The 22235-nt window shown below is 30.2% G+C and overlaps 4 protein-coding genes across 7 annotated transcripts; 1 reads left to right on the plus strand and 3 right to left on the minus strand.

The window, feature by feature from the left end:
• Nucleotides 1–343: 343 nt before the first annotated feature.
• On the minus strand, nucleotides 344–4412 carry LOC126871725 (inosine-5'-monophosphate dehydrogenase 1b-like). 2 transcript variants are annotated; one of them, XM_050630858.1, is made up of 4 exons: nucleotides 3558–4412; nucleotides 3190–3463; nucleotides 2756–3114; nucleotides 344–2368 (listed from the first exon to the last, which is right to left on the minus strand). In XM_050630858.1, the coding sequence occupies exons 3-4, from the start codon at nucleotides 3080–3082 to the stop codon at nucleotides 1124–1126; spliced, it is 1572 nt and encodes a 523-aa protein (XP_050486815.1). In that variant the 5' UTR covers nucleotides 3083–3114; nucleotides 3190–3463; nucleotides 3558–4412; the 3' UTR covers nucleotides 344–1123. The 2 variants fall into 2 exon arrangements, with proteins under 2 accessions (XP_050486815.1, XP_050486814.1); XM_050630857.1 differs by having other exon boundaries at nucleotides 2756–3463.
• Nucleotides 4413–4565: 153 nt separating this feature from the next.
• Nucleotides 4566–8332, minus strand: LOC126871693 (putative uncharacterized protein DDB_G0282133). 2 transcript variants are annotated; one of them, XM_050630763.1, is made up of 10 exons: nucleotides 8226–8332; nucleotides 8096–8150; nucleotides 7893–8030; nucleotides 7692–7811; nucleotides 7480–7611; nucleotides 7110–7407; nucleotides 6736–7018; nucleotides 5424–6669; nucleotides 5143–5351; nucleotides 4566–5059 (listed from the first exon to the last, which is right to left on the minus strand). In XM_050630763.1, the coding sequence occupies exons 1-10, from the start codon at nucleotides 8287–8289 to the stop codon at nucleotides 4854–4856; spliced, it is 2751 nt and encodes a 916-aa protein (XP_050486720.1). In that variant the 5' UTR covers nucleotides 8290–8332; the 3' UTR covers nucleotides 4566–4853. The 2 variants fall into 2 exon arrangements, with proteins under 2 accessions (XP_050486720.1, XP_050486721.1); XM_050630764.1 differs by lacking the exons at nucleotides 8096–8150; nucleotides 8226–8332 and having other exon boundaries at nucleotides 7692–7756; nucleotides 7893–8028.
• On the minus strand, nucleotides 8226–13304 carry LOC126871731 (solute carrier family 35 member F5). 2 transcript variants are annotated; one of them, XM_050630885.1, is made up of 10 exons: nucleotides 13023–13304; nucleotides 12276–12492; nucleotides 12060–12197; nucleotides 11932–11988; nucleotides 11565–11828; nucleotides 11314–11496; nucleotides 10929–11245; nucleotides 10608–10853; nucleotides 10419–10529; nucleotides 8226–8338 (listed from the first exon to the last, which is right to left on the minus strand). In XM_050630885.1, the coding sequence occupies exons 2-9, from the start codon at nucleotides 12435–12437 to the stop codon at nucleotides 10460–10462; spliced, it is 1437 nt and encodes a 478-aa protein (XP_050486842.1). In that variant the 5' UTR covers nucleotides 12438–12492; nucleotides 13023–13304; the 3' UTR covers nucleotides 8226–8338; nucleotides 10419–10459. The 2 variants fall into 2 exon arrangements, with proteins under 2 accessions (XP_050486842.1, XP_050486841.1); XM_050630884.1 differs by lacking the exon at nucleotides 8226–8338 and having other exon boundaries at nucleotides 8706–10529.
• Nucleotides 13305–13537: 233 nt separating this feature from the next.
• LOC126871735 (Bardet-Biedl syndrome 4 protein homolog) lies at nucleotides 13538–19882 on the plus strand. Its single transcript, XM_050630898.1, has 10 exons — nucleotides 13538–14003; nucleotides 14402–14544; nucleotides 14627–14739; nucleotides 15094–15188; nucleotides 15371–15533; nucleotides 16295–16448; nucleotides 16938–17060; nucleotides 18448–18619; nucleotides 19204–19397; nucleotides 19481–19882. Exons 1-10 carry the CDS (start codon nucleotides 13919–13921, stop codon nucleotides 19580–19582), a joined length of 1344 nt encoding a protein of 447 aa, XP_050486855.1. The 5' UTR covers nucleotides 13538–13918; the 3' UTR covers nucleotides 19583–19882.
• The last annotated feature ends 2353 nt before the right edge of the window (nucleotides 19883–22235 follow it).

Raw genomic sequence — 22235 nt, forward strand, 5'->3', positions numbered from 1 at the left:
AAATAAACGTTCGATATATTTTAATGATTTATTTTATTCAATGCAAACACTTGTATGGAATATATAGTAATAAAGTATACGAGATATATTTAACATTAGTTAGGGGTTTATTTTAAATATACAATTTTGTTATAACATCTGTATAAAATTTGCGGTTGACTATAATAAAACGGTGTATTGTATTTTTTTAATTCATATATTTAGGATTATATAATTAATTGACTTAGTTTAAGTACTTAGGCTTAAATCTTTCATCTCAAAAGATAGCTTATATTAAATCAGAATCATAAAAATATATTTTGATAAATTATATTAAAATAGCTGATAAAATATAACACTGGAATCTAGTGAGATATTTTTTTATCACGTTACAGTAGGAATGAATATACAACTAATAAACAATTAAGTTGATTAAATTTCTTTCCAATAGTGTTCCCATAGTTTGGCATGTAAATTCTGGATTTGTTTTCTTTATCCTTTTCTTGCTGCATTGTGGATTTTTAAGGATACTACATACCTTTTATTTTCTTATTCATTAATTTTATCGAAATGTTAATGTGATTTTATGGGAATTTCAAACAATATAGATTTTGACATATAAATCAGATACAAAGAATGCAACAAGAAAAGAATATTACAGTAATATACAGCTATAACTCGTTTGACAATTCAGTCATAAATGTAACATCAATCAAACAGATTAATCTACTTAAAGGATGAGATACATGTACATACATGTAAATAAATTGAATTATTAAAGAAATGTGAAAAATTTTTTCATGTAAATTTATAGGATTTTTTATAAATTAATTGCCAGTGAAATTCTTCTCTTGTATCGATCAATTTTTCTTACACATATATGTGTAAAGAATACACATTGTATTTCGTAAATACATTATAATGTAAGTACATTACATGTAAAATAATCGTGAAGTAAATTTCACTTGTCCACTATCAAAAAACAAATTGTTCATAAAATATTTTTGCGTAGTTATATGTTTAGGTATAAGCAAATATGTGAGTTCATATAATTCGGGGAATAATTTGTTAAAATTGACAAATTATATGCAATTAAATGCAGGTACTTCTCCTTTTGTAAGGTGCTCATTTAATATTTACCTATTTAAAAAAGTCTTTTTTCATATGAGAAAAGGCTATGAACATTTCCTTCTTGCTGAGCAGAATGTGTCCTTCTTTCAAATTTTAATTCTCCACTATACATCATAGATCTCAAGGTAGAGATAGATTTTGCTCCAATATCTTGACATCCATGCTTAATGCCACATAACAGATAGGGTAAGAATTTTAAAACAGTTCCTTTGTCAACTATTGAGCCACTAACACCTTGAGCTACTTTCAATTTGTCCATTTCATTATGAAAGTACCTATCCATTGCTGAGCCATGTGCATCTTTTCTATTCATAGCTTCTAAGGAGCCCATACCTCTATATTTCTTTAGACGTACACCATCACTAAAAAAATATTCACCTGGTGCCTCTGAAGTACCAGCCAATAAAGATCCCATCATGACTGTGCTAGCACCTAAACTTAAGCTTTTAATAATGTGCCCAATAGATTGAATACCACCATCAGCTATAATAGGTACACCAAATTTCCTTGCATATTCTGCAACTTTATATACAGCAGTTGCTTGAGGTCTTCCCACAGCCATAACTTCTTGAGTAATACAAATAGATCCACAACCCATCCCAACTCTTAAAGCATCTGCTCCAGCTTCTATAAGATTTTTAGCTTGCATAGTTGTTACAACATTTCCTGCAATTACCTGCAATTCTGGATATTCTGATTTAATGTACTTAATCATATCAATTTGATATTTGGAATTGCCTTGAGAAGAATCCAAAACAATAACATCAACACCAGCTGTAGTAAGATGTTGCAGTCTTTGTTTATCAGCATTGCGTGTGCCAATAGCAGCACCAACTAATAATTGTTTGTTCTCATCTTTACTGGCATTTGGATAACTACGATTTTTTTTTAAATCAGTTCTTGCCATTAAAGATACTAATTCCCCTTTTTCATTGACAATTGGAAGCTTCCCTTTTTTAGACTTCTCAAGAATTACATTTGCTTCTTGTAATGTAACACCAGCAGTTGCAGTAATTAAATTTTCTAATTTTGTCATTATTGATTCCAATTTTATGTATTGTTGATTTGTTGTACTTTCCAAAAAGTCAATATCTCTAGATGTTATAATACCCAATAATTTTCCCCCAACTTTTCCTGTATTTGTAATAGGGACACCAGAAAAGCCATGTTCAGCTTTCACATTTAGGACATCTTTGACTGTGTGATTGGGTGATAAGACTACTGGATCTCTAATGAAACCATGTTTATATTTTTTGACCTAGAATCACAAAAATTAGATAAAAAAGTTTAAACACATTAATGTACAATTTGAAAATTTAAAAACCTCCAGTTACTTCCTTATTTTTAATATAAGAATTATGAGAAAATATAAGCATAAATGAGATCAATATGACTAATTCAATAAAGTAGAAGAAATCCCCTATAAAGCTTCCTTAATAATTTTTCCTGACAGGATATTATTTACTGTTAATCTATATGTTATCATTGAACATTAATGTTATTGTTCGAATAAAAAAAATCATGGATATATAAGATGAGATGAAACCTGCAAGCCATCTATATGAATAGCAAAAATCGTGAGTTGCAATAAAAATTTAGCGATTATACTAAACAAACGAAAATATTTAAATTAAAATATATATACCTTATGTACTTCATTGGCTTGATACTCGGGCGTACAATTATGATGTATTATTCCAATTCCTCCACATAGAGCCATGGCAATAGCCATGTCGGATTCTGTAACTGTGTCCATGGGAGATGATACCAGCGGTGCTTTAATCATAATCTTCTTCGTTAACGGTGATAATAAATCAACCTCGTCGGCGGTAAAATCAATGTAACCGGGTAAAATAATAAAATCATTATACGTAAGACCGTCGCCGGTAGCGAATAATTGTGCTGCTGAAAGGCCATCATCCGGTAGAGGTATATCTGCCGGTTTTGTGTCACCGATCACATAGTCTGCCATCGTACTTTTCTTAATCGACGATTATTTGTATCCTTTTTCACCGCAGAAAATTGTTTAAACACTAATTAATATTACAATTTCTGTATGACGAGATGATATATACACACTTTTGCAGTACCGATGTTAAAAATCGCGGGCCTCTCCCATGTATGTCAAACCGGAGATCTCCAGGCAAAATGACCGAAATCAACGTGCGCACAGTGCATTTGTAGTTTACGAACTTACGAAGGGTTAAATATGTTTCCTATGTTCGCCTACTGATGACAGTACCATCGTCAGCGATGTTTTACGAATGCAGTCGAAAATGAGCGATATCGTAGTACAGACGTATACCGCGTTAATTGGGCGTCGCTATTGTCACTATACACACTATACGCAATTCTTGGAACAGATTTTAATTTCGTGGAGGTATTTGCATCTCAGTTGCATTCAATGGAAAGGAGAGATACTTAAAATTTCTTAAAAATACACTTACCTCCCCGATAATTGATTAGATAAAGTTTAGATCCATAGTCGGTCGGATCCATAGACCGGAGCACTACTAATAGGTTGTGTGATAATTCCGTTTACATTTTCTTGGATGGATTTTCTTGCTGGATTTAATTTCATTTTAGGGAATACAAAATAGTCTTTTAATAGTTCTCGGCGTGTAGAATTCAAAAATAAAAGTCTTTAGGGATCCAGCGGTCCATGCGTATATAAAACGTGGCATCAAAATAACCGTGTAAAATATGTTAAAATATGCTCAAATTTGTATTCGCATAACTTTTGAACCGCTAGATTTCTAAAATTAAGACTTGCATTTTTGGATTCTATGCGTCGAAAACTATCATAATATATAAAAAAAGGCCAATAATTTTATGTTCAATTGGTATGTGTAACAAGTTGGTAATTTCCTTTATCGTATATCTTGAATTTTGATAGATTAAATTCGCAGTTCCGTCCGCATTAGTCGTTGATGATCCGACACTTCGTTTTCGATTACTTAAGTTAAATTGGAATTTCCATATTTAAACCTTTTGATCCGCTTTTAAATGGTCAATTTATTGATTGGTGTATCACTATAAACACTACAAAACTTTTTTTATCTCTTTTGTACTTTTTTCTTCTGAAAATAAAAAGGAATTGAGCGGCGAAAATGAATATATTGTTCGCTCATCTCACAGACGCAACGCACTTTACTTGATCAAGACAGAAAGAAACCTGGCCGATATTGATACTACAGATAAAGCACATCCAGACCGTATCTAATTTGATAGGTATAAACATTGCAGTCAAAAGTCAAAATAAGCAGCAATTAGGGATAAAGATATCACTTCTCCAGATGCGTACCATCGTCAATTAATATAATTTGCTATTCTACTAGTAAACTACAATTTCATTATAAATATTGATAGATACTTTGATAATTGGAAAAAATATATAATATCGATAACGTAAATAGACGATGTTACTGATATAATTAAAAGTTTATGGAGATAAATAGTCTTCAGATGACATTTTAATTGTAAATATGCATATACAAATTGCGAAACATTTACACAGAGAATTAATTATAAAAATACCTGTCTAATACAAAAATAAATACTAATCAATATGCAAAGAACAAACAGTAGTAAAATATGTAAACTTGCACGTAATGCGGGGACCATCGTTAATTTTATGTGATATTGGTGCATTTCTTACATGTATGCTAAAAATCGTATAAAATTATATAAAATTTAATGTCACTCTTTCATTCATTTAACGTTAATGAATTTTATAATTTCGTTCATAATCTTACTGGATAAAAAAAAATTTGTTTTAAACCATTGAATACACCTCCAAATGCTTCTTTAAATGAAGAGAAAATATATTCCACTACCAGTTCCAAATAACTTAAATTTTCGTAGTAGTCATCGTATTCTTCGTAATAAAAATAGTCATACAACATTGGTAAAAATATTATTAGAATATACATCATACCACCAAAAAAAACTAAAAATTAAAAAAAGTAATATATAATGGACTATTTAATAAAGATTAATAACTCTAAATTTGTATATAAAATGGATATTTACTAATGGATTTAAGTTCCAAAAATTTTTTATCATTCGTTTTATACCCATTACATCCTACTTTATTAGTAACAGATTCATCTGTAGCTAAATGTGAAATCTTCTTTGTATTAGAATTTTGCGCACTGACTATATGATTTAATGATGTTTTCATATTATCATTTATGTATAATTGTTCTGTTTGCACAATATTTGATTCAAGATTCGAGTCTCTGTATAGTTATGAAAAATAAGTTATTACTCTTTTAAAATATATACATAAATCAATTGTTTATATAACTTACAATGCTTTATTAATCATAGTAGAAAGAGCTGTGCATTGTTTTAACGTTTGAAGTTCAGGATTTACTTCTAATTGACTTCTTAATTCCTGATCATATACTTCATTTACTTTCCCCTTATTTCTTTCTTCAGGTGTATCCATTGTTAAATTATATGAATATTGCTGTTCTATACTGCTTGTATTCTTTATTTTGTGCCTCAATCTGTTATAATACTCCCAGTAACTTTTATTTAGCAATTCTTGGGTTTTTGGTGAAATACCTTTTGATCTTTCAAATTTATCACCTGTATTTGATCTTGGAGAAATTTCATACTTGTAATGTTCTCTTTGCAAACATGTCCGTGATAAACTTTTAGTAACTTCTTGCCTTGAATCTATATGTTTATTGCTTTGCAAATAATTTTGTTCAATAAGATTCGAGACATTGCTAATTTGTGTATTCGTATTTCGTTTGTGTGTAGGAACAGAATAAAAATGTTGACTCATATTTCTTGCCTTATACTTACTGAATTTATGAATATTTGTATGATTGCGTTTGTATTTGTTATATTGACAACTAGGCCATACTAAAGTATAATCAGAATCTACCAATGCTGAATGAGAATTCTTTTGAAAATAAGATCTAGCTTTCCTAGAAAATTTTGCTGATGTCTTTTTTTGTTTAAATGTGATATATGGTTCTGAATTGCGACAAAGTTTCCTGGTACATCCATTTTTTTTAGAAGATAAATATTGCTCGGATTTATTTCTACCTTTTGTCTCACAGATACCGATTTTGTAATTTTGATATAAAGATTGATTTTGATTAGTATTTTTTGATATATAATTTACTTTATCATGATTGTGAGCCAAAGCTTTGATATTATCATGTATAGCGTCAGTATTAATATTATTACCTTTCTTTGTGGATTCATTTGTATCAATAAATTCTTTTTTAAATATAATTCTTTTTCTAATAATTTCAGAATCTGTTGTTTCTTCACCACTTGCATCACATGTCATTTTTCTCATTTTTAAACATTGGAAAACATTATTATGTATGTTTCTTTTATTTATATCGGGAATATAATATTCGGAATCGCTAGATTCTTGTTGTTCTTTCTGAATATTTAAATTTGGTAATTTTTCAGAAACAGCTGAATTTTCTGGAAAGTCTGGTGTGAAACAACTTTTTCTATTTTCTTCAAGCGCATTACTTTGTACCACTAATGTGTTTTTTCTCTCATAGATATCCTTTTCTTCAATATCTGAAAAATTATGATTTTAATAAATAGAAAATAAAGTAATTTAAATAGTGTTTATAAAATTATTACTGTTAATGAGGGATTTGCTTTTATTCTGTGTCTGGTTTGAATGAATACGGTGTTCAGATTCTTCCTTCATTACAGGTGGAGTTTTGGTTTGGTCCTGGTATTCCGAATGATTTATACATCGTTGTATTACATTACTTGTTCCTGTAGTAGATACTTGCATTGCAAGAATTGGAAGTTGTACATTATAGCATTGATTAACATATTCTTGAGGAACAGTAATTGCACTTAGAGGATGTGATTGCAGTTTTTTGTCTAACACAAAAAACAACTGCCCATTACTTTCCTAAATACATTAAAACGATAAAGAAACTTGGCCTGTTATTTATATTTCTAATAAAAATATAATTATATACATGAAATATTAAAACATATACTTGTACTGGCATAGAAGAGATGTCCACCTGAGTATTTGCATCATTAACTATTGATTTTGATATATGTTCAAAAGAGTTCACATTCTTCACACATTTATCTTTTTCTGTAATTTCATTTTTATTACCACCTTCTGAAATATAATCTTGTCTTTTTAATTCTGAGTTTTTTGTGTAATGAGTTTTTTCTAATTGTAATTCTTTATTAATATCAAGGATATGATTTGCCTTATAATTTTGTGTTGATCTAATTTCCTTTTCTTCATGAAGTTTTTGTCCTTTCTCTATTTTAGTTTGTTCCCTAAAATAATAGTAGTTGTAAAAATCATAATTGTAATTATGCAATATACTTTCAATTAAAATTGACATATACCTCTCAGGCATTAATTTTTCTGTTTCTTCTGTATGTAGATGTTCTCTAAAAGTAGTAATATTAGATTCATCCACTTCTTTCTGTAATGATTCAGTTGATGTAACTTGATTCTTCTTAATATTTGTCACTCTGCTTAAAAATATTTAAGCATATTTTTATATTAATGTTAGTTTTTATTTATTTCATATTTTGAGTTTTCATAAATGAAATACTTTTTAAAACGAGGATCGACGTAACCAGGAAATTTTCTCAAAGTGTACATACTTGAAGTAGTTTTCTGATGATGAAAAGAAGAGTATGCACTATCTTTAGTTACTGTAGATTTAGGAGATCTGTGTTTCCAAATATGTAGATTTACATTTTTGCCAATACCAATTACATAAAGCTTTGGAACATTTAAAATTAATACTTACTGATTTAACGACGTTTGAACTATAGTACGACTCCTAGGAGTTCCATTTAATTTGACTATACATGGAGGTTCAATAGTATCACCATCATTAGTTAATTTACGTTGCGGTATTTTAGGCCAAGAAGGATCAGCTGGTATACTAAAATAGTTTAAAATAAAAAGTATTTTCTAAATAAAAAATAAACACTTAATTTAATCTCTTACCGTAATGATCCAGCATTGTACTTTTGTGAAACTGGTAATAAATTTTCACTGTTTACTGAAGTAAGAGTATATCAATTAAATGCTGTATTGGAATTTTTTTTGGACAAAAGGTATTTTGAAAGTTCCTTACTTTTTATATGTAATTGCAGAGCATTTGCATTATCTTGATATGCCATATTGAAGTAGTCATGCATTTCAATACTTTCCACTTTTTTCAAAGCATTTGTAAAAGTAATTCCTGGACTAATTATATAAATTATTAATATTAGAAGAAATACAAAAACTGTATAGGTTTAACGTTAATTTCATGTTTCACAAAGTAATAGTTCTATACTTCAAGTAAAATTATTTTTGTTTTCCTGAATTCAAATGTTTTTTCTATGTACAATTATAAAAAGGTTTTCATATTGAAACAATTATTTTTATTCTTAATAAGAGCCAATAACTTTTTGTACAGAAAGATCAAAGGTGTTATGATAATCAGTCATTTTGTTTTATTAATGACAGATGTATTTATATAACATGTATATCACTCTAATCTTAATATTCAAATATTGTATGTACAATAAATATACAATTGTAGTAGATGTAGGAACAATTAACTACGATCTGCATCTTATAGCTTGATTTATATTACACTAAATTAAAGTATATTTGCGCACCATAATAGTTATATCACAATATCAAGTTAATTGTACACTTATATATGGATTTCTTAATTCTGCTTATAAAATATTACAATCTATGACATAACGAGTATAACTCTTTGTTATGTATGTGTATGTATACCGCATATGTGCAAATTTAAAATCTGTGTAAACATTAATTATAACTTATTTTTACATATTTCCATTTTGGAACATACTAAAGAAAATTGTACATATTGTTTTAATAAAAACATAGAAGTTATTAACATCGTTTTATGAGCAAAGTCCGTTTTTATAAATAAGGAAATTGATTATAGATGTTATGTTATGTGTAAAATATACACTTCGATAAAGCAATCTATCAGTACAATTATTTTGACTAGATTTAAGAAAGATGATAGAATTATCATTTTTATCAAATATAAAAGATGTATGCCATAAAATGCATTGATGAATATTCAATTTTCCCTAGCCACCATATTTCTTAGTATTATCGAATTTGAAATTGGTCCAAAATCTAAATATAATTCCATTATAAAGGTCTTACATCATTAAAATTGCATAGATATCTCACTGGCGTTGTCTTAAAATTTAGGGCATACTGCGTTTTAAATAAGTACATAATATTTAACAAATATTTTTATATAATAATATATGCTAAATTATTTTGAAAATATACAACAAAATATAAATTAAGCTCTTCTACATTTCTGATATTTTTTCTATAAGTAATTTTTAAACAATACTAAAAAAAAGAAATATTTAAAGAAATTATTCAAGTAATACTTTAGATAATGCAATATTGATAACAAATATAACATAAAATTATTATTGATACCTTGATTATATAAGAAGATATTATTATTGAAATAAGTACTCTTGTTTTCCAAACTTTTTTTAGACTCAAGTGTATGTAAGTGAAGAAGTGAAATGTTAGGAAGAATGAGAAACTAAAGAGTGCACACAGCATTGATATCTTCATACATCACTATTGCAGATATACTTAAATAATAGCACAATGTTAGTGATGAAAACAATATCTTTAACATACTTATCACAATTTACATTATCAACATTATTTTACATAAAACATCACAATTCATTTTCAATTAATGTACTATAATTTTTTTAAAAATCGCAGGAAATACAAAAGCTAAATATAATTTTTAACACTCTTAATTCTGTATGCATTGTAAATAATATAAAAATTTCTTTGAAAAAAGAAAACAAGGAAATAAGAAATCAGCATAACAAACTTTTTTAAGAAATACGGACAAGTGTTCTGCTATTTGATTTTTATAAAATAGTGAAAAATAACATTCTTGTGAGTTTTACTTTTAAATAATATATATATATATTGAACAATGTGCAATTATTGTCTGGCAGTATCATAATATTCTGCACATGAATGAAACTTAATTTTTATGGCGAATTAATATAATGACATATATATTGTAGAAAAGAAATTATGATCATTAATTTAGAATGCTTAACATTGCTTATATAATGCTTCGTGAAAATGCTTTGTAATTAAATACACATACATCATTCAGTTATTTATATACAAAATCCTTTTATTAAAGAAGGTATTCATATTGAGAAGACATATACACAATATACTGATAATGTCTTATGCATATTGACGAAGCATTTGTTAGGTGTAGAAATATACATACACAAAACACATTTATTACATATCTTTTTCATTATTGTCGAGTTAAGCTTCGTGTTCGCCGCTACTTATTCCTATGAGTGATTCTGTTTGCTCTGCTTCAAGATCTGGTATTCTAAAATTAAAGATATGTTTTTTTAATTTCATTAAAATTGAATTTTATATAAGAGTATTACTTTTTAAAGTAGATTACCTTATTGATCTATTTTTTCTACAAATCCAGATGTATATTCTTTTTATTAAATCCATGACTGGATCCCAATTATCATAATAGGATAGAAAAGACACAGTCAGAAATGCTAATAGCATTGGTATGGTTCCTAGATAGAAAATACAAGGGTACTCGACCTTTTTTAATAACACATCAGCTATCATTGACATTGGCATGAGTAAACTGACTGCCAAAGTTGCAATGAGGGATGATGTTAAAAAGCAGCCCCTACAAGTAGGTATATGACGAATATTAAACATATTAAGTCAGAAAAATTAAGTTTAATACTTCTTATGAACATACCACAACCAAAGCACCTCACTTAAAACTGTACCAATCAAACCATTAATAATTAAAAATGTCCATTGATGAGTATCTGGCCATTCAAATTCTTCCCAATGGCCATAATGAAGAATAAAAAACACAGGCCATAGAAGTGTCAAATTAAAAAGTCCAACAAACCCAAAGAACATTGGAATATCCATCTTATCTTCATGATCCACCTTTCTCTTAAGAAATACAATATAAGCTGCATAAAAAAATGCACTGACTAGAGCCAATATTATGGCTGTAGGTATTCTACTAGTTTCTACAGTTAAATCTGAAAGACCAACTAGAACCTATGAAAATAAAGAAGTGTAGAAATAATGTTTTTTTATATTAAAGGCTTTGCTGAAATTATACATACTAGTCCAAGAATACTGATAGAGACAGCAACTAATTTAGACAATGTAAACTTATCCCCACCATTACTAGGAAAGAAGGCAGCTAGGAATAAAGTAAATAAACTAGAAATTGATGTCAATACAGTTACAACTCCTGATTCAGTTTTTACTAATGATATTTGATAAGTATAGTTTGCCATAAACCACTGCAATAAAAAATATTTATGTTAATTTTAAACCACATATAGTTCTAGCTTATTAAATTAATACCTACAAGTAAACAAAACATAAGTGCAATTTTAGCAACTTTTTGAACAGAAAACTTATTAGCCTGTCGTCTTGCATGTTCTCCAGCTCTCAAGCTTGCTTGATAACTAAGTCTTGCCAATAATGCTTCCGTGGCATCACTTTCTGACATATGACGAACTTCTGCTAATTTACTAAATCTTACTGAGCGTATTGATGAATCATCGCTTTCTGTGCCTGAAGAACGATCACAATGATCTGGTGTTTTTATTGGAACAAATGTTGGATCACTCTACAATTAAATAAATTTGTATTATTATCAATATTAAATTACTAACATATTAATTTGTAAACGAAAAAAAAATAAAAATAATAAAAGCAGAATTTCTATTTACCAAACTTGTGTTAGCTTCTGAATAGAAATTATCATCTTCCACATTAGGATCTATAAACTGGAATAAGAAAATGAAAAAGTAACAGAAAATTTGATTTTGTTAAAAGAATTATTTGTATTTAAATGTACCATATACGTTGCTGGTTTATTGCATTGATCCCTCCATGGAGGCCAAAAACATAAACCAAGCAGATAGAATGTGAACATTGATGTTTTTATATATGTAGTAAAAAATGGCTTTTCAAATGCTGCTTCTCTATAAATATACTGAAATATAAAACCATATTATTGGATAAAAGATATATTTTATAATTCACTGAAATATAGTATTTAAATAACCCTTACTTTAGTAAGTTCAGTGCTAGAAACCCAAATGATATCAACTAATAATAAAACTAATAGTCCCAACACAAGTCTTTGAGATTTATTCATCATTGCTGCAAGTTTATGAGGATCCTCCGCCATCCCCTGCTGTCTACGCTGTCGTAATTCTACAGAACAGCTCATGATACAATCAATGAGTTTAACTTTTTTAATTATGACATCATAATGATATTGATTGCTGTAAAATTACAAAGTGATTAATGAAAACTATAAATTACAAGTAACAGAAAATGTTTAAACTGTTGCTAATTTTTAAAATATTTAAATGTTAAATATAACAGAAATATAAACACACAAAGTTATTTAATACAAAGTACTATGTAATGAAATAGGTACACAAAACATAATTTGCATAATAATCATTACGTAAATTAAACAAGCGTGTTTGGAAAATAACAGAAAGAATGGAAAGAGGGAACAAACGATTAAAAGGGGGGACAAAAAAACAATGTTCAAGGTTTCACTAATTTAATTGTCTTATTTTAACTACAAATTCATGTCTAATAATGTTGAGTAAATGTAGTATTGAAGCTATGGAAAGTGTATATTTAAAAAAATATTTGTTGATTATGTTTGATAACAGGTGGACATGAGGCAAATATATATAAAACAGTGACTATACATAAGATAACCTATAAAAGTTGTAATAAGAGTAGATAACGATTTTCTATTACTCTAAGACAAAGATTCTAAATAGAATTGACTCACAATTAAAGACAAGCCTTAATTTTGTGACATTGGTATTTAATTAATATTTTAGCAATTCTTCTACATCTTGAAATTATGAAATCATGAGCACTTTATGCTCCCTAACTTAACACTTCAGTAACACTTTTCACACGTTTATATATAATTTAGATTTTTCTCGCTTGACTTTTCGGTAATTTTCTTTTATTTAAATTGGTTATAATTTAAATGTTAGATAGTTTTAACATTTCCGTTTTGTTATCGCGTCGGAACTAGTAGCCATAACCATGTTGATGTACTGATGACGTTCTGTAGTTCTGTTATCACTCTGAAGGCGCTATATTGGCGATAGCGATAGGGCATCTTTAATTTATTACTCATTTATGTTTAATTTCAACATTGTTTATTATTATGCTTAAATTGTCTTCCGTAGTTTCTTTTCGGCAAATTTCTATTTGCAAATTATTTTCTTTCCTATACAAGTGTAATATAGAAATATTTTTTGGTTACTATTACATATTCTTGTTTATAGATGACAGGGATGTACGATAAAGATAGTAAAGATTGCTTAGTCCTAACTTCTGGTTTCTATTATCTATGTATGTGAGCTTGTAGGTATGGGACAAAGAAAAGTGCGCGGGAATGCGATTAATTCAATATCGACGTATTATTTTTTAGTTTCATATTTTGTTGGAAAGATAGATCTACTTCTTTTTGTATGTTAAAATTAAGAAAATTTCTATACATATATAGAATGTTGCTCTTCTCTTAAATTGATTCTTTACGAAGGGAGCTTAAAACAAGGGTTGTCATGACAAACAATAGCAACAACATATAGATGAATGTAAAGTGTTATTTGGACGTAAAAGTAAAACATATCTGTGAATTATGTACTACCGTACTATTGTGCATTAACAATGGCTAATAATATTCTTAGTAATGGTCGCATTCAACAACAAGCGACTGTCTCGCAACGATTAAGAAATGATAAGGCGAAAAAAGGTATTTCTTTGTATAGTACTACTTAAAGACTATACATATTGTGTAAAATTTTGGTTATGTAGTATTAGCAAATACGTTTATATATATACATATATATATATACAATTTGAGTGATAATATTTGATAAAAGATAAATTAGAATTGTGGTTTTTAAAAAGATAAGAACATTTGCAACACGTCAATGAAATTGGAATTTTGAGTTCCACGACAATGAGATAACATAAAATAAATTTTCTGTGAATGGTTATCGTGGTCTTCAATATTTTGAATTTTAAAAAGATAGATATTTTACAAGGGAACTTAAAAGATATTTTTTGAACTGGGATACATATGTATATATGTTTAATACTTTTTTAATTTCGCGATATAATTTTATATTATTCTTGTAATTGAATTAGCGCTAGAAATATCAGCGATAGAGAGTAACAATTGGTTGTTGCATCGACATTATACGCGACACGAGTATAAAACTTGTAAAATATTGATCGATCAGGAACTGACAAGATCAAACGGGTATAATGAGTACGCGAATTATTTGAAAGTAAGCAAAATTTTTACATCTACATGTTTCAATCGAAATTGAAATTTTGATACCGAAATTTTTATTTCTTCAATTTTTATAGGGCTTAATACTGAGACGAGAAGGAAAAATTCAAGACTCGTTAAGTTGCTTTCAAGCCGCCTATAACGTCAATTCAACGAACGTTAATAACGTGAAGCAGATAGCCAAGTCGTTGTAAGTAAAGGAAATTTGATTCCCGCTACACTGTTCGAGAACGAGATCAGATTTAGATAGTAGTGAGGCATTACTCAATTTAATTAAGTTGTAATGTAAGAAACGTCTGTTGTTCTATTTGAAATAAAATGATTTCAAATAACAATTTTTCTGATATTTTTATTAATATAGTTTACGAATAAATTTTCATTTCAAGAGTAGCTTTATCAAAGAAAAAGAATCAAAATGAATAAAATCGCGATTATTATTTATGATTAGAACATTATTATCCGTACGTTATCGAGTTCTCCGAAGACGTAGAAAATAAAGACTAACTTTTTTAAATGTGTTATTCTTATTAATATCGTTGAACAGTTTAATAATGGGCAGTCACAAACGTGCAGTCGACGCATACTTGGAAGCTGAGAAAATATTAAATATACCAGACTGGGAAATTTATTTTAACCTAGGTATGTATTAACTGCATTATATTAAACCTTCTAAATATAAATATATAATTATTTTACTTATTGATGATACAATAGGAAGGCTATTAAGTTTTTAAAAGTTTTTAATTATTGTTCATGAATATTGTCAATAATAAGACATTTTGCACAGAAAAATTTATAGAATCATGTCTTATTTATTCTAGGCGAATGTTATACGAAGATGAATCAACTGTATGAAGCGAAAAAGCATTTAAAAAGATCGATCGAGTTGACGAAAAATGAATTGCCATACATCGCACTCGCAAAAATATGTCTTCTCGAAAATCATGTTACAGAGGCACAGAATGCTTATACGGTTGCTCTTAGGTATGTATATGTATGTACAATTGTTTTTTCACTTTCTTATTTTTTATTTTAATGTATCTTATAATAAACTTTCTCCTGACTTCATAAACAAGTTGCGCGTGCAGATTTAATTCCAGCGTTGCAAGACTGTGGGTTCGAATGTTCTTGTTTACGATATACTCCAAAGTATTATATTCTACCTCTCGTTGCAAACTCTAACTATAGAGATCTCAAATTAAAAAAGATGCAAAGTAAACAGCAACAGCGTAAGCAGATAATTTATCACGACGTTGATTATTATTATATTTTCTTGACTTTTCTGACGTTGATATGTTAGTATAAATTATTGATCAAACATTTAAGACTATATCCCATTAAATCGAATAAATTATTCTATGAAAATTGTTGAAACAAAAAAATACAGCTTGATTTTTTACTTAAAGTAATTGATTCAGTATTAAACAATTTTTATTGTTGTAGACATTTCTTTCTTTAAAAATAAAGAGATACAAGATATTAAAACGGATTGTTTCAAACACACAGACGCACACGGTTTTGCTTTTATTTGCTTCATCTCAAGAATTTAAAAATACGTCATTTCGGACTCTACTAGAAAAGATTCTAAAATATTCGGGTGACCTAATTCTAATAATCGAATTATCGCGTTATGGAGAGATAAAATTTCCTTAGTTGAGAAAAATCATATCTACGAATAATCAGAGAATTTCTGGAAATACTGTTTTTTACGTTGTCATTCATCTGTTTACTTTATTTATTTTCAGTGAAAATCCCGAAAGCATAGAAGCCGCAACTGAATTAGGACTCCTTTACCTTAAAATTGGCGATGTTCAACGAGCATTCCAACAATTTGGCACTGCAGTCGCTCATTCTCCAAATTGTACGAGAGCGATTCTACCGATAGCCTTTATAATCCAAGTGAGTACATTACTTTCGAACCATACGTGTATAGGTAATGGCAGCTATTGGATTTCAAATAGAGGAGAAATTGTTTCAACATTGATGAACAAACTTACCCGGACTTTCTATTTCATTTTTCTTCAAGTATTTGAGGATGAAGACTGTTTTTCTAGCAAATTTAATGAGAGAACTTAGTCAAGAATTTCTTTTTTATATTCTTGAAAGTATAAATAACAACCTTAATTAGAGATTCTATAGTAAGCTTTTTGTACCAAGTACGCTTTATTTTCATTTATTTCCAATTTATTCGTTTTTGTATCAACGCACGGGTAAATTCGTCTGAACAAAATAAACTATCGTAGAGCAAGACCGTTGCTTAGGGGCGAAGCAGTCGTTCTGGTGTAAAGCACACGTAATATTTCAATAATGTACTTAAAGAATTTAATTAGAGATACGCGGTGCTTTGGAATTTCCATTGTTTGACAGACTAAAACATTCACTCTTTAGAATCACCAAGAGTATGATGTTGCGCTGTCGAAGTACAAGTTGGCAGCGCAATCGATTCCAGAATCGTATGCTTTATGGAATAACGTCGGAATGTGTTTTTACGGCAAGCAGAAATTCGTTGCCGTAAGTATATTCGGATAAATTTATTCGTCTGCATAATTTTTGTCTTGATGTTTGTTACCACTATTGTTGAACACGCATGTAACACAATGTAAGTTATTAAAGTTTAAAGAGAAGTTAAGGAAAGTTGACCATAGTCACGTTCAACGATATTATATTGCACAAAGTTGAAAAAGTAAACAACGAAAAGAACAAAGACACTTTGAAAAAGAAGAAATAGCACCGTGACACGTGATACTATCTGCACTCTACTGGAACACAATTCATTACGTTCATAGAAAAAAAGACAAATACAACAATTTTTCCCTGAGAACACAGCAAATTGCAAACTGGCATGGACTTTTATTCACGACAAGGCGAATCCGTGCACGCTGCCAGATTTAATGATGATAATCAATTTAAAGCTCATTAAAGGGGATGGTGCTCACGCGAAGCGGCGTCTCAGAATGACGGCCGGGACGCACTTGCGACTCATAATCAGAGGAACTCAATTAAGAGACAAGACTTGTAATGCACCGCTGTAGCCGAAGTGGGAGCAAATTGGTAAATGCGAATTCTATGCTAGGCTATCTTCTAATGCAAAACCTAGGCCACCGTCGAGAAAGCAAATTAAAATCTATTATACCTAATTGAAATGAGAAAAACTACACTTCTAATTCCCTCTGAGAATGTTGCATGAAGTATATAGGTAACCACTTTCTCCTTTAATTTATCGGACAAAAGTTTGGAAAGCAATGCTTACTGCAGTCAACTTCTTGTTCTTTTAATTCTTTGTCACGGAGAAGTATTCTGTTCATCAAAGCCTTCAATTAAAGTAGTTTAATAAATAGAATCAACCTGTGGATGTTATTAAATGTCTTTACGACAGTAACGGAGACTTTTGGATCCGATGATTAAAATTCAGAAAGTAGTGTGCACGGAACACAAGTTTCTTAATCTGCTTCACTGTTATTCTACTGGACGTAGTTAGTACGCCGAGATTTCAAAATTAAGTGGATTAAGTTTAAAGCCTAGCTTCAATTACCTTGTCGTTGATAAAAAGTTCGAGAATGGGAAACGATCTCCTATAGGATGAGGAAAAGAAAGTATGATGGGTCACGCGTTTCCCTCATTGGAGGGATCAATTTTTATTGTCTTCTTATGGCATCGAATCTTCTATCATGTTTCAAATAATCAAGAAAATTCGGAGGACGTTCCTCGGAATTCGATTTTCAATCTCGACAATCAATTCCCATTATCATTTCGTTAGCTATGTGTTAGCTATGTGTCAATCGCTTTATAATACCCTTGCACAATATTTGCTTCGTCTGATTTACTCTCGCACTTGCAATTTATTGATTGTGCCGTCGTAATTGTCAGTCAATCGGCTTAACGCTCTAATTACTTCCAGGCAATTAGCTGCTTGAAGAGAGCTCACTACCTCAATTCTATGGCCTTTCTGCCCGCCTATAATTTGGGTATGGTTTTTCTGACCACTGGCCAACCAGCCTCAGCCGCAATTTATTTATGTGCTGCAATTAGCGCGGATCCTAAAAATCCAATGCCGTATCTCTTGCTTGGACGTAAGATTTTCTATATAAATATTTTGAAAAAGTATTTTAATTACAGACATATAATTTCGGTAATGTTATGACCAATTGAATAGCATCTCTTTAAAGAGAACCATAGATCATTTGGACTCTACATTTTCGTAAAACATTTTATCGCGTACAGATTAATACGAATTCACGTGACAAGCACAAGAATACACTCAAAGTTGCCCTTTGATTTCAAATTCATCTTATTAAAAATTTTCCACGTCCACTGCTGTCCTTTTTAATTTCATAAATACAATTTAATTTAATTTAATTTAGTATGCAAGAAATATGGGATTTTGTAAATTTTTTACGATGAGAAGAGCATAGATTTCGACGATAATATATGTTTAACGATATAATATGTTTCTACGATGCGTCACTATTTACAAAAAATGCTGGAGAAATGACAGTGTTCTTTCAATGATAAAATACAACCTACTGTCATTGTCACTGTGTCATTGTCGCATAAGAAATTCTAACGGCATTCGCTCCGTTTCTTCTTCCATCGTTGTCAGCCAACACGGCAATGAACGATGGTAATAAAAAAGCGGAATTCTTTATTACTTTAGTCGCTCTAAAACGTCTGGAGGATCTGGAGGGTGCGGAGAAAGTGTTGCAGAAAGCTCATGCTCTTTCACCGCAAGATCCCCTGGTATTAATCAATTATGCGATAATATTGGAGGCACAGGGTAAGGGGAATATCGCGGCTGAATTTTTAACAGCGCTAAATGATATTACGGCTGTGATTGACGTGGACGTGCAGGCAAGTGTTTTCAACAGAATTAGAGAGGACGGGAGAACTGTTCCGCGTTAATTTCGCCCTCTCCTTTTCATCTGTTATGGCAGATAACGCAGACTGCGAAGAAATTGTCAACGAAAATACAACAGGGAACAGCAAGCAGCAAACAAGAGGAGGAGCCAAGGATGCTAAATTCAGATGAAGTTTAAACCGTTGCATTTGCTTATTTGAATATAAAGAATCTACCTCCAAAATTAGTTTGACACTTGTTAATAGACTTCACAGTGCATGTACCGATGATGTAGCCTGAATTTTCTATTCGGACTTCATATTTCATTTTACATATAAATAATATTACGAATTTCGATTGTACAGTAAATATAAATTATTAAACAAAAATGTAACTAAATCAGCTAATTAAACATACATAAATAGAAACGTGCAGACTGAAAATGTATGTGTATAAATTAAATGTAAATTATTTATTCGGCTGAGAGAGGAAGCTTTAAGTTTTAAGATACAATTTTTCCATTTTTATTCTCGATACACCTTTAAATTCAACTAAGTTTGTTTTCTTTTTTTATTCATTATGGATCCTTGTATTGTTGGCTCTGAATATCCTGACGTTTATTCGTGCTCGTTTAACACTCCACTTGCCAAGGAGAGCTAGTTTTTTCATTTAAGTTTCTCCGAGTGACTATGCTACATTAACTCGTAACACTCGTTACGTCCCCAATGGGTACCGTTTCAAAAGTACCAAGGATTAACGGGAGGATAATATACGAAGGCTAGAAGAAGGCTAGAAAGGAAAACATATTGATGAAACATTTACTGTTTCTTTCGCTATCTACTGTATAGATTATCGGCTCACACCTTTTTGATACCATATTCTCTGTTAAGTTTCACTCTTATTCTCTCTGTTCATAACGTTATTTCGTTAAATTGGAATTCTGAAATAAGCATATTAAGGAACTAATTAAACTGTGCTTTGGTTAATCGCCTGTATACTATGTAAAACAAGTTGTTTCAATTTTGTTTAAACGACTTATCACACATTATACCAAGTTTGCATAGTTAGAGGGATACGGTTGTATATCTCGATTAGAAGTTTTCTTTCGAGTACATGTACATCATTGCATGATATTTAATGCTCGATGTCTGCGCTCGTTAAAGTTACATTTTTTAATATGTCGTATAACGTTACGCGTTGATTTACGCTTATCCGTACAGCAGTTAAGTGGATAAAATGCTAAAAATTTAAAGGTCCTGAGAGTTTGTTGTTGTCTTTCAAATACTGTAATGTAGAATAAATAGAGTAACGTTAGAGATATTTCATCCTTTCAAATATTATCTTTCGGAAAAGCAGGAAACGAAAGAAGTCGCGTCTTACAGGTAGTTTTACGAGCGTCCAAGCGTATTGCATAATAAACTTCTATCGTATATTTTACATGCCTGTTTACTCGGGTGGAAATCGAAGGAGAGTCGTATATTTGAAAACTTTATGTCTCTTGGGATCGAGATTTGCATCGAGGAAAGTACTTTTAAATTCAGAGAGACAAGAATATCTTTTGATAACCAAACATCCCTAATTCTAGACATAATTATAATAAATGATAGTTCAATTTTATCTTCATAATATTCTATGGCGACCTACATTCGCTATCGGAGAAATTTACGTCAATACGTCTCTTCTAACTTAGCCTTCTCTCAACCCTCAGACAAAGCGCACTTTTTTTATCGTCTATTTCTCATTGTAAAACCATTGGCTTATGGTGAATATTCTCGCACATCGCTTTACAAACGAGGTACAGGTGATCGTTTAATAATAATTAAAAAATAACGAGAGCTTCGAACGAACAAAATACGTTCTTCATAATTTTGTAATACGCTGAAGAATTTTTGAGTAGTCTTAAATGAAAACGAACAATGGGATGAAAAATTCACCTCATAAATTGTGATACGCGTTACATTTACCATTTTAATTTCAAACGACTAGAACTAATTAATGTCTTCGACAGAACAAGTCAGAATAGTTTAAACATTATCTAGGAGGGGGAAAGGTTGGCGCATACGGTTCCAATGTGAATAATTGATTTAAATCCTTTCGAAAGGAAACGTGTACGAAAGACGAGTGATGGAACGTGAATGAAAGACGAGTATTCCGCTCGTGAATTGTATTTCTCGCTATCGACGCGATGAGAGAGAATTCAATTAGTAACGACGGTGCAGAACGATACATCGCAGATAAAACCAATGAATTTTCCTTCATTGCGATAAACGGTGCGCCATGTATTCGTAATTCTGATACGTGCACGAAGAACACGGATCTAGATACGATTGTAGGTATAATTATTTCCTGAAAACAGAAGTTCCGAAGGACGAGAAAGTTTTTGATTCCTTTCGTGCGTCTCCTACCCCCATTGTTGATCGTCGTCGCTTTAATCGAGTTTTAAACGAAAAACTTTGTCTAAAAATGATCGCTCGAGTTGCACAATGAACGATGATTAACGTGTTTATGCTATATAAAATATCCTTTATTTTGTGGAAAATATAGAAAATGTGTTATACGTATAGTTGGATGAATTGTGCGGTATATAATATATGGAACATATTTAATTATTTATTTAATTACATGGAACATATTTAATTATTATGGAACATACGTAGAATATATTTGACGTATTAATGGCTTGCACATGCTGAGTTTGAATATCATCCCAGGATTATCAAGCGGTATAGAGAGAACGAACAAAGTGGATACAATGATAGAAAGAGAAAAAGCTCTTGGGAACGGCGAATAAAAGGGGAAGACGTATCGTAGCTGTCCTCTGCAGACACCATAAGCGCTACTTTATCTCACAA

The sequence above is a fragment of the Bombus huntii genome, chromosome 12 (assembly GCF_024542735.1).
Source record: "Bombus huntii isolate Logan2020A chromosome 12, iyBomHunt1.1, whole genome shotgun sequence".
Taxonomy (NCBI): domain Eukaryota; kingdom Metazoa; phylum Arthropoda; class Insecta; order Hymenoptera; family Apidae; genus Bombus; species Bombus huntii.

Bases quoted from the DNA above. Each gene is read 5' to 3' on its own strand.
- LOC126871725 (XM_050630858.1), bottom strand. From the start codon at position 3,082: ATGGCAGACTATGTGATCGGTGACACAAAACCGGCAGATATACCTCTA. The intron at 2,369-2,755 runs GTATATATATTT...TTGTGATTCTAG, and splicing joins AAGCCAATGAAGTACATAAG to GTCAAAAAATATAAACATGG.
- LOC126871731 (XM_050630885.1), bottom strand. From the start codon at position 12,437: ATGAGCTGTTCTGTAGAATTACGACAGCGTAGACAGCAGGGGATGGCG. The intron at 11,989-12,059 runs GTACATTTAAAT...TTCTTATTCCAG, and splicing joins ATAAACCAGCAACGTATATG to TTTATAGATCCTAATGTGGA. The intron at 11,246-11,313 runs GTATGTATAATT...TTATTTTCATAG, and splicing joins CTATCAGTATTCTTGGACTA to GTTCTAGTTGGTCTTTCAGA.
- LOC126871735 (XM_050630898.1), top strand. From the start codon at position 13,919: ATGGCTAATAATATTCTTAGTAATGGTCGCATTCAACAACAAGCGACT. The intron at 14,004-14,401 runs GTATTTCTTTGT...TAATTGAATTAG, and splicing joins AAATGATAAGGCGAAAAAAG to CGCTAGAAATATCAGCGATA. The intron at 15,189-15,370 runs GTATGTATTAAC...TATTTATTCTAG, and splicing joins GGAAATTTATTTTAACCTAG to GCGAATGTTATACGAAGATG.
- LOC126871693 (XM_050630763.1), bottom strand. From the start codon at position 8,289: ATGCATGACTACTTCAATATGGCATATCAAGATAATGCAAATGCTCTG. The intron at 6,670-6,735 runs GTAATAATTTTA...ATAATTTTTCAG, and splicing joins AAGCAAATCCCTCATTAACA to ATATTGAAGAAAAGGATATC. The intron at 5,060-5,142 runs GTAAATATCCAT...TTTAATTTTTAG, and splicing joins TTTGGAACTTAAATCCATTA to TTTTTTTTGGTGGTATGATG.